We start from the raw sequence: 12,636 nt of genomic DNA, 5'->3' as shown, positions 1-12,636 counted from the left end.
CTCAATGCTTACTATCTTTATTTTATCTTTGCTACTTATACCAACAACAAAATTTAGTGAAGAAAATAAGGCAGCTCACAGAAGTAACAGAGAATTTGATTCAAGAAAATATTTTGTGATGGTTGGTGTACACATAACATCTTTAACTTTCATATTCATCTACTGTAGGCTTGATATATTTACTCTATGAGTGCATGTCTCCTTTTTACACTTGGATGAACAGAAAACTCACTTTTTAAATAACATTTTAATAATAAATATATTTATCAGAAGTATGTTTTACAATAAAAAGGCAATTTCTAATATTAAAGTGATAAAAGCTTGTAGGGTTGTATTGTTTGCAATGTCTGCATGAAATTTTAATAACTGAAATGGTCTATAGAGACATAGCTTTCAAACTGAACAATGAATTATTTTAGATCATCAAATGCACTTGGTACATCATATGATGCATCTTTATTTTCTTCAATAACAAATTATGGGGCTTTCATTATATAAAATGTTGGTTTATCCTGACAGTTTGTTCAAAGAACATCATATTAACTCATATATGTACCATAAAAAATATAAAAAGCAATCAAGTCATACAAAAGACTATGGAATGTGTAAATTACATATAAAAACTTCAAAGGTGTCAATGAAATGTTAATAAAATCAAGGTTAAATATTCTTTTCAGAATTCAAAATATCTAAATATTTCAGTTAAAAATGACTGGAAAAATGTAAACCCTTAAAAAATATGTTGAGTGTAATACAGGAAAAGGTGTTGAGATTAAAGCTAAACAAAGAAATAAATGAGGCCACATGTGACAAAAGGTAAAAATGATTCTATAATGTTTAAGCAGCTGTATTCTTTTAAATTAACTTACAGGAAATTCCTTGCACTCTGTATTAAATTATACTGATTAAATCAAATTTCCTTCAGTACAGCAACATAAGAGGGTTTATAAAACTTACTGAAAAATACAATGAGATGGCATCACCTACAAAAATAGTAAAAATTTTTATATGCTAATGTTCAAAATTTTTTGAATGCCATTATGCAATTTTACAGTTCTAACTAGTTCTATACATTATTTTCTATCTGTATTTTTCTTTTGTAAATTTAGATCAGTTCTTGGAAATTATTTAATAAAGAAATATTGTCAAATATAAAAGTTTTCATTTTCTTGAAATCAACTTTAACTTCATGTTTCTTCAGTAGACCAAACCTATACTATCACAAAGCATAATGATTTATTATGATTTTACCCTTTTTAATACCCTGTAGCTAAAACAGATAACACATAAATGTTAACATACACACAACATAAAATTTACTTTTAGTAAAGATAAGCTAATTAAAAAATGATATATTTTTATAGAAATTAAAATGTTATATTCTATGACTAGGTTACAACAATATATAAATTTACGTAAAAAGATATCACACTACCAGCAACCAGGTATGTATTCTTTTCCATTATATGGCACTACTTATTTTGTTCGATTTTCTAATACTTATTTATTAGCCAATTTTCTGAAAGATAAAGTTTTTCCATAACAAAGAGAATAGTTAATTAACATTAGTTTGAGTTATTTAATTTCTTATATTACATTATGTGTTCCCATCTACAAACACATCCTATTTAACAAAACAATAGTTCTTTTCAGAAGTTAGTGTTGACGTTTTTCATAACTAATAATTAAAATACATATGAATACAAATTAAATGCTAAAAACTGAAACTTCCTGCCTGTAGTTGTAAGCAGGAAACATTAGCATTGCAAACTAACAAACTTAAAATAACCAAATCCAATAAAAGCTTATTTAAATAATAATGTCATATTAATAAGACATAGAAATAATGTTTCACTTTTAATACATTTTACAAGAACACCAAGACTTGTAAGATAATGTAATCTGTCATTCATTCATACAAAGAAACATCTAAGCTATGTAGTGTTAAATAATATCTATCTTAATATGTACAGATAAGGGCAAAATGTACAAAACATTATAATGTAACAAGTTCTTTATATGTTTATTTATTTATTCTACTTAATTTTCTTTGTACAAGAAATCATTAGCTTCTAGTTTTAGTAGTATTATACATACTTCAATTTTACCATGAGATGTTTTTAAATAGTCTTCCACTTTATATAACTCAGCATGGCCTAGCTGCATGTAATCATTATAGTATTTCCAAATTATATCCTTCTTAACTGTTTCAGCTTATTTCAAATATAACATTTGATTACACAAATTAATGTAACTTTTCTTTTTTTTTATTACTTTTACTAAACTGTATCTTTTCAGTAATGATAATGAACTAGGATTACCTTAAACACATCCTTGGATGAAAAATGAAAACCAAAGTACGAATATATGTTAAGTAAATACTAAACACATTTCTCATAATTTAAAGTTCTTTTTTCTATTAACACAAATACAAGCAAAGAAACTGAGAAAATCACATGAATTGTGGCTCAGTTTTCATGTATTAATTCAGACTTAACTGTCCTCCAGAAAATGTTAAACCCCCCAAAATATACATGTATATACTGATCAGCAAAATACCACTTGTAGGCTGTTTCCTGAATTGATCATGCAAAGCTGTAGAATTAGTTGAGATTCCATAACACAGACACACACACATACATATAAATGTTTATCTAAGAGTCTGTGACAATAAGCTGGAGATTACACTCTGTCATAAGTATTCATGTGGCTTTGCCTGTGCAGTAAGAATAATCGTCGCTCCACAGCATCCCTGTCTGTTGTAGGAAAAAAGTGTTGTGACAAAAATTATAAAATTTACCTTCATTGTAGGTTAATAATGTATACAAGAACTTTAAAATTATATATGCATATTTGGCTAATAATCAGCTGAACTTCTATAAAACATTTCAAGTTGTTTAGTAACCTCTGTTTCTACAGAAATAAAAATATTTGTACACAGTAAAAAAAAAATTACATAATACTAGCAGGTAATAACTATAAAGAACATTATTTCATCCAAGACGTACTCAAAGAGTCTCTTCTGCCACAATACCAGATTTTGTTGAGCTGTTTTAAAATCAGTATCAAGTAAAAATAAACACAATAAACACATAATCTTATAAAGAAATCTATTTTTTTCTTTTTATGTGAAGGTGCTGATGTTAAAATAGTTAAGTGTTGAACAGAAATAGAGTAACATATAAAATTCCAAATAGAATGAATAGTTTCTCTAATTGTATAATACTTATTTTTGTTTCTTCATCCAATTTTTAATTGTGCAAACTTTAATTTTTCTCCAAATAGCACCACCTATTCATCACACATACAACTGCACTATCTTAAAGTACAAGAAAGAACCTGATATCAGTTAACATGGTTACTACTTCAAGTGCAATGAGGTGAGGCCCTTCTACAGCCAATGTGAGTAAGAGATCTAAATCACTCATGAGCTGGAATTGTTTACCTATTTATACCCAAATGTTCTTACTGGCTTATTTTCACTCCACCAATATTTGATGTGCAGTGCAAGTCACAACAGAAATCTATGTTTCTTTTGTACCTTCATTTTGCACAGATATGAACACTCAAAGAATTAATGCAAAACCCTTGTATTTAATTATGAAACTGCTGGAAGCCATGTTAATGACCATAAAAAGTTTTATGACGAGATGTTACAACTTGCTGTGATATACTCCTAACCTACTTAGAATCACTGTTGATTAATGCAATTCTCATAAAATATCTTTCCTGAGGGTAAAAGTTAATTGTTGAATGTGGAATTATTTTAAACCTTAGTTTTAAATTAATTCTTTTTTCTTTGAAAGGGAATATTCACTTTATTTGCTCATCCAAACAGGATATATGCATCATATAAAATGTATTGTCATATTTTTAAAATCAAATTTCTGAATGAGGGATTTGAAAAAAAATGAATACATAGACCTTATTTGAAAATGTACAATTGTTTAAACAGTGAAACTACAGAATTTACTAAATCAAATTCAAACTGAAATAATTTAGATAATTCAGAGAAATAAAAATGTAGCAGAAATGTATGCTGTATTGCACAATATTTTAAAACTAAGCAGTACAAGTCAAAACATGTTAAAAAGGTAAGATTTTTAACTTGAATATCAACAACAATTAGCAAGGAAATAATGAATACAATAACACATTCACAGATTAATTTAGACATTTCACCATTTGATATGAACTTGAAACTTTCAGTTTGTATTTATTTTTCTGTTTCTTCAATAGCAGTTTTATGCAAGTATGTGTTAAATGTAAAACATGTTTTTATGACTTCTAACCCTTTCATGAAAGGCTCAATATAATAGACACAAGTTAAGTATTTAAACTATAACTATTGATGCAGTATGTGTACCTTAACAAAACTTGAGATTTCAGTAAAACTACAAGTCTTTTGTACAAAAAAATCAGACTCTTCTAAATAAAGTATTTTTATTAAAGATTTATATGTGAAAATAATAAGTCTGTTTTGTAACTAGTCCAAGTATGAAGTGATTTTCATGTTTTGGTTAAAAAACTATTCTTTACCCTAAAATTCTCAAATATTATTTGTACAATCAGTAAACTTCCCAAATACATTTAAATTGCATGTTTTCAGTAAAACTTTATATTCTGACCATTATTTTATCTACCATAGTTATTTGGAGTTTGTCAATTTGACCTACTTCATAATCACCATAAAATATTAGGAAATAAATATAAACTATGCTTTTTTCATTCTGGAATAAATACAAATTATACACAAAAACACATATGTTTTGTCTAAATAGATTAAATCTCATTAACGTTATACATTTATAGGATTAACCCTTTCATGATGGGTCACAGCTCAAAGGCCATATCATTGCGTTTGTTGACTTGCACTCAAAAATTTATTAAACTACTGTTTTATGAATTTATGTCAATAACTTTGATATCAATTTGTAGATTATAGTTCAAACTTTAATATTATACATTAGTTAATATCTTAATTTAAAAGTAAATATTACAAGAACACATCTAATTATAGATTTTTGAGTGTAATGTGGTATGTTGAATGAAGTACTGGTTAAAATTAGATGTTTGTTTTGTCAAAATACTAAGTCTGTAGTTTTGTACAAGTTAGGAATTCAAATTAATAATATTAACAAGGTAGAATATAAAGTACAAACTTCATATCTTTTCATTTTGTTAAGATATGGCTTATGTAGTGAATCAAACAGTGGCCCAATTCACCTCTTCCCATTTTTGAAAAGGGCTCTCATACACTTACTCCAATATATAACATGTGAATAACTAAATGACAGCACAGAATGCCCCAGTGGTGTTCTCAGCCATTTTAATCTGTGAAAAGGCAACTAAGTTCTTCTGAACCAAGATTTCAAGTAGGTAGGTTGTGTCAAAATGTTTAAACCTGAATACATCTTAGTTACTAAGGTTAATAAATTTATAGTGGAATTCTATGGTTTCAGTGTAATTTATGATTTTTTGTTTATTCAGCTGTATATATAAATTCTAAAAACATTTTTTATTTGATATCCTCCATGACAAAAATTTTAAAATGCTTACAACCTATGTCCAGCACCAAGCAAGTTCAAAAGCCATAGCTAGAAAAAATAATTATTTGCTTTACTTTATCTTTTGTTCTATATTTTAAGAAAAATAAGTTTAATAATTTATTTCTATATAGCAATAATCTATATACATATAAAATGTATAATATTTGAAATCTGACTGCATATAACAAAATACTAGTCCACTCAAACACAGTCAAGACAGGGTTTGGTTTGTTTTGAATTTCACACAAAACTACATGAGGGCCACCTGCACTAGCTGCTCCTAATTTTACAGTGTAAGACTAGAGGGAAGGCAGCTAGTCATCACTACCCACTGCCAACTCTTGAGTTCCTTTTTCAACAAATAGTGGGATTGACCATCACATTATAACACCCCCACAGCTGAAAGGGCGAGCATGTTTGATGTGACAGGGATTCAAACTCGCGATCCTTGAATTACGAGTTGAGTGCCTTAACCACCTGGCCATGCCAGGCAGCCAAGACAGGGAAGACTACATGTCAGTTTTTATATTACTGTATACATGACCTAAATGCACATGCACCACATCAAAGCAAGTTATGTAATGTCAGTTAAGCATAACTGGAAAGTCAATATAATAAATATATAAATTTATATTGCATTATGATACTTAAGCTACTCAGACTAAACATTTGTATTTTCTTGTTATAATATGTAATCATAAAAGCATAACTAATATTTTTATCATAGTTACAAGACTGGTCAAGTGACAGACCCGACATAGTTAGTTAGGTATTGAAAATAACAAAATATAAACTCTTATTAAAAATAAACTTTTGAAATGTATTTAGCATATTTTAGAGATTACACAAACAATTTGAGATTTTTGGGATGAAGAATAGTTTTTTAACTGTAGCATGAAATTACTTTGTACTCAGACTAGTAATGAAACAACTTGATATATTCAAACAAATCTTTAATAAAAAAACTTCATTTTTACAATAACCTCTAATCTTTACAAAAAGTTAAATAAATTTTTTGAAGATACACATGATGTATCAAAAGTTATAGTGCAAATATTTAACATGACAAATATGTAGACAAACTTCAGAGATGCCAACTATTTCAAATGAGTGAGAGTAATGATTGTAGACAGAGCCCGTACAGATATCGTACAACCACTGGACACAGTTTTGCATCATCCATGCTTGTGGATCCATCTGTGGCTAAACTATAAACACTGTTAGTAAGTATGCTTGAAATCATTTTGTCATTTTCACAACCCAACATTTGTACAATGGATGTAGTTTTGGTTTTAGCACAGCCATATTTTTTCGCTATATCAAAGTCTGGGAACGTTTTTCTGAATAGATGTCCTGCATGATTGGCTACAGCTAGGGGTAAATTATGAGCAATGACAAATTGCGTGAACATCACTTCTGCATTTATGGTTTCATATTCTGAATTCTTATTCATAAATGTCATTATCTGTATTGTTTTTGTCTTCGCCTCAGCCTTTTGTTGGTGAGATGCCGATTTTGTATATCTGGAACAATCATTTATCCCGTCATGTGCTACAGAAAAATCGATGTGACAAACTGTACAAAACGCATGACTGTCACTGACTTTTGATGCAATGACTGGACATTTTCCACTATACTCTTTCCTAAATTTTTGATTCACAGTTTTAGTCTTTTTAGATTTGCCAGAAACAAGACAATCTGATGAACGAGGCCTCTTTTTTATCCATCTTATGAATAATCGCACTGGTGTTTCTATGCTGCTTAGAAAACGAGAAATACCCACCTATGCGAGCGCTGATTGGCTGACAATCACTGACGATATAACTATGGATTCCTCCACATACCCAGTATGGAGAAGCACCACAATCAAATTTTTGGTAGACGTGGGAGGTACAAATATTTTTCATATCTCAAGCACAAACATGATTATTGCAAGTAACCATTTGGACTATGTCTTTCATGTATTATCAAAATTTATTTGTTTCTCACTAGAAATTTTCTTTTCACCCCTTTCAATTTATCACTTTATTGTATGGGCCTATATAACATATAATAATTTGGGAGTTGCAACAAGTCGTAATATTTGTCTGTATGATTACACTCAAATCGTAATGGTTGGCACCTCTGCAAACCTGTATGTATTATAGCAAGCCCTAGCAAAATGGTTAACAGGTATACCTATGACTTTGATCAAACCTGAACAACATGTAATTAATAAAAATGCTACATTGGTTGATACAGAATGCAATGGATATACTATTATATATTTATTTTAATATGTATGTTTGTTTTAGTAAATATATATTCATAATTGCATCTAACTTATACTGTTACATGTGTATTGTAAAATTACTGCCTATTCACTATATTTGTGGAAATTTCTTGAGTGTAAAAATCAACAATGTACAAAGTATGTATGAAAAATACCAGTATTATTGCCTTAGCTTAAATTTATAGATAACCTCTCTCAAGCTTATAAAAGGTAACAAATGCAATACAAAGAGACAGTTTTATATTGTTGATTTGCTATAGTTGGGATAACATAAAACTTGGTAGCTATAACTGTGATAAGTGCTTATTAACTGGAAAACTATAGACATTTGAGCAGGAACATTTATAGATTTTGAACATTATAAATCATTTAACTTCATAAAATCAACTTTGGCTGTTTATATTTCTACAGAAATATTGTATAACTTTAGCTGGGAAAAACTAACATGAGAACAGCCAAGAATGTAGTGCTAGCTAGCTACCCCTTAAGTGAACTATACTGATATCAACTTGAGAGTAATTTCCTCATTGTGAACTATCAAAAAAATATTCAGTTCCAGACCAGATAGAAGAATCAGTATTGTTTGTAACTTTGTAAAATTTTTGTATGAGAATCATTACTTGTAACAACCTTCATTATAAATTGTATTACTGTGTGTATATTAAAATATATTTGTGTTAAGAAAAAAATTGTGTGCATTAATATTGTTGGCAAATATCATAAACTTGATACATATCAATACTTAATTAACTTCTAAATTAAAATTTTAAGCCATTTCAATTTGTAATATGTAACATAATAAACTGGAGGCTTGTACAAAATAAATTATAATAACAGGTTCCATTCACTATACTATCTGTATTTTGTTTTGAGAAACTTACATTTGTTCAGGAGTTTTTTATCATCTTCATTTGTGATCTGGTATGATAGGCTATGAAGAAGTATCTGTGCTGTTTGGTAGTGGTGAAGACACTAAGTAGATGAAAAAGAAAAAAATAATGCAAAAATGAAATCTCAGGTCTAGTGTTATAACCTTTAGGAAAGAGCAACCACACCCTATATACAAAACAAAAAGTCTGTTGTCCTGAAAACAGTGGAATAAGGCCCAAGTAATTGACTAAATATTAAGACTTCTGTTACACTATTTACATGTGTGCACTGCCTTATACTTTCCTGTTTTATTTTTCTCCACATCCTTATTGTACCCTATGCCTATAAGCATCTTGCAATCATTTTTTATGTTATTTTTTAAACATAAGTATTGTAAGTTACTTTCTTAACCACTGGTCATTTAATTTTCCACTGATTACTCAGTTGATCACTACAAATGGTCATATGTGACCTCTGGTGGTTTTATTCTGTCAATATAGCTCATTACAGGTACAGTATATATCTATAGTGTTATACACATAAAGGTATAAAGGTCCACCTTTAATTATGTAATGTTAAGTATTTAAAATATTTAGTCAATTATACATACATATTACATTACCAGTTGAAACTTTGCACTTAGCAACACATGTAAAACTATGAAATGTTACTTTGCTAGATACATGTAAAAACTAACACCATCTCAACTTACTATATGTTCCATTTCTAGTTGAGAAAAAAATTTAAGTCAGTAAATCACAGAATTTTCTTCTAGTAACATCGAGATGGACATGTGATAAAATGTTTTAAATACCAAACAGGCACATCACAAGAACAGAATTAACTAATGCTTGCATATATTACATTCAGGGTAAATAAGGTTAATGCTGTGTTAATAAATATTGCCTCACCACCACTAATGTGAACAAAAAAGATTATAATAAACAAAAAATATACTGAAGTTATTTTATTAATTAAGCTTAATTTTCAATACTTAGAGCTGGTTGATTATAGTGCTTATTAACTAAAAATTCAATAGCCCCATTAACTCATTACTTTAACATTCCTCAAACCATAGTATATACAAGAAAAAACAGTATAGATGCTGCCTTGGTGGCAGACAGTCTTAATAGCTTTTCCACAACAAAGGTAGGAAGATAAAATTTGGAAATAAAACTTGAAAGCAGCAAATTAATAAATTATTGGAATACTTGAAAATAGTAATATTTTCAACACCATTTTCAATTGATTGATGGTTGGAATAATCAAAAACAGTACTAACTGGAAACAATAATATTAACTAGTTGCTTATTTTCATGACAATAGAAATAAATGGAATCTTGATTAATCAACTGATGAAGTAATCATGGACAATAAATAATAACTGGAAATACTAACTTCAATTATTTATTTCAGTGCCAATTAATTTAACTGTAATTTTGATTAAATAACTGTTATAATTAAGTGAGTTATTTGAAATTTATGAAAATTAACTTGATACTAAACAATTTAATCATTGCTTATAGGTAATTGGATTATATATAATAAACAAACTCGCTTATGATGTGCCTTACTTAAGATACACTACCATATGTTCTTAATAACAACAAATAAAATCAGTGTTGCTTTCAGTTACTAAACAATACTAACAAATAACAGTTGTGAACAATGTTACTAAATCTTATTAATATAGTAAAGTTGAAACTTACCTCTTTGGGATTCTTCCCAAATAGCTCCACCAGTGCAGCTGACTGGCACTTCAAGAAATAACAAACACTAATTAAACACTGATTACATAGAGGTAAAAAAACATAACAATCCTAATTTATAATTTAAATAGGCTATTCTAGTGAGATGTAGTAGAAATATCACTGCTGAAGTGTGTTACTGCAAATCAATTAATTTGTATCACTATAAATATAATAGTATTGTCTATTGTCTGCAGAATGCTCATGTGACTACTTTACAATGTGTGGATGAATCTTCACCAAAATTGAAGTAGAGATATTAGATCTATGCAAGGGTACATATAAATTTTCAATTTTGCAGTTTTTTTTATGAGTGTTTATTTACCACTACTTCACCCAAATTGAGTATGGAGATTCAATGGATCCATAGGAAGATAGACACCTGCAAATTTACAGTTTCAAACTCTATGTTTTGTGGTTTTTATGACTATTTTTATTTATTTTTACCATTACTTTGCCTTCTGTTGATGGATCTTCACCAAATTTGGCATGAAAGTTTGTTGGATCCATGGGTAAATAGATGGAAGGTTGCAGTTTCACATTTTGTATTTTGCAGTTTTTATAGGCATTTTTGGTTTTTGTTACAATTACATATAAGAGAAGCAACTGTTCATGTCCTAAAATAACCTTTCATTAATCATAAATTCACATAACCTTCATCCAGGTGATGGGTATTCTAGCTAGTAGAATAAGAAATTGTTTTAAATTGTAAAAATAGCTAAAAATTTATTTATAGAAAACTTAGTACATTTGTCACAATAACTTATTTAATAAACATTTCTTTTTTGTTGATCATAATAAGTTGTGAACTACCAACTATTAGGACTCGTACAGAAGCAGCACCCCTTACAAGCTATTACACAATGCAACACAAATTTTGTTCCTGGATGGTGTGCATTATTTCTTAATTGTTTATGTTGTAAAAGTACAGAAAATGGTCATTATTCCTTTCAAACTTTGCTTTTGTGACCTGGATAATGAAATTTAGAAATTAACCTATTTTCTATGTAAAAACGGGCAAATTTGCACATTTTCATTTACATAAAATATGAATAAAACAATATATGAATCAAGACTTACATGTATTTATACTAAAGTAACACAAAAATGTTTAGAAGTGAGTAGTTTTTCAAGATTTGCGACTGTAATGTAAATCACTTTAATATCTCAGTCCCCAAATATAGTTTCCCATCATGTTTTCATTATATGCTCCCAGGTTACAAAAGCAAAGTTTGAAGAGAAAAATAGGTCTTTTCCATTTACTTTAGGCATAAGTAATTGGGAAATAACACTTTCTGCTCAGGAACAAGAAAAAGTAAAAATTTTGTTACATAGTGTTATTAGTAATGTAAAAAACATTTATTATAAAAGCATGTATGGTAGCAACATTATTCACTGATCATCATAAATAATGAACAATCCAGTGTCACAACTTATGTGAAAACAGCACAAGTCAGAGAAATCAGGTAATAAATCTGTAAAGAATAGCAGCACTATTCATTGACCAATATTAGTAATCAACAACCCAAGCCTACTATATAGTAACAAAACAACTCATTAGCTCTAATAAGGTCTCAGTAAGGCATGGAAGTTGATTGAAGTGAACATATGAAGAAACCCCTTATGGTACTGGGAAAGGCAAAATCCAATAGCAAAGTCTAGACCAAAAGAGCTACAAAAGAAAGGGGGACATGGGTGTGGGAGAGGAATGAGTAGAGAGTAGATAAAAAAGCAGTATAATTCTTAATGATAAAAAAGAAGGAAAGACAAGGTAAACTCCAAAGAACTGTGGATCATGAAACAAAAAAAAGAGAGAGAAATAATGAAAAATATCTCCTTAGTGTAGTATGTTCTTAAACAGAATAAATTACAAAATTTTTCAACCTACAATCTTACATAACTGAACAAGGTAAGCTATGCATATATATCCTTAATTATGCAGTTTCCACCATAAAGCAAAACATTTTACAAGAGAAACTTCTTTATTCTGTACTGTTTTATACAGTTATAGAATAAAATGTACTAAAATCACTACTCCATGATGCAATATCTACCTGGAGAAAGTTATGTCATAAAAACAAATTTATACTAAATGCTTGAGAAGGAATTAGAAAAAATGCAAATTAAGTGCCTGAATTTAAAATATAATTAAAATAATGAGGAATTATTAAATTTAATAAGCAACAGGGTTAGAAAT

At 28.7% G+C, this 12,636-nt stretch overlaps 1 protein-coding gene across 1 annotated transcript in view; it reads right to left on the bottom strand.

Moving 5' to 3' along the window:
• Positions 1 to 12,636, bottom strand: part of LOC143226012 (serine/threonine-protein kinase unc-51-like) — a 116,367-nt gene continuing 103,731 nt past the window's right edge. Inside the window, exons 23-25 of the mRNA XM_076456384.1 lie at positions 10,401 to 10,448; positions 8,703 to 8,793; positions 1 to 2,756 (exon numbers count right to left, since the gene is read on the bottom strand). Coding sequence (XP_076312499.1) covers positions 2,683 to 2,756; positions 8,703 to 8,793; positions 10,401 to 10,448 — 213 coding nt within the window. The 3' untranslated portion in view covers positions 1 to 2,682. The remainder of the gene's footprint in view (positions 2,757 to 8,702; positions 8,794 to 10,400; positions 10,449 to 12,636) is intronic.

The sequence above is a fragment of the Tachypleus tridentatus genome, chromosome 1 (genome assembly GCF_004210375.1).
Source record: "Tachypleus tridentatus isolate NWPU-2018 chromosome 1, ASM421037v1, whole genome shotgun sequence".
Taxonomy (NCBI): domain Eukaryota; kingdom Metazoa; phylum Arthropoda; class Merostomata; order Xiphosura; family Limulidae; genus Tachypleus; species Tachypleus tridentatus.
This window is presented reverse-complemented; position numbering and strand designations above follow the sequence as displayed.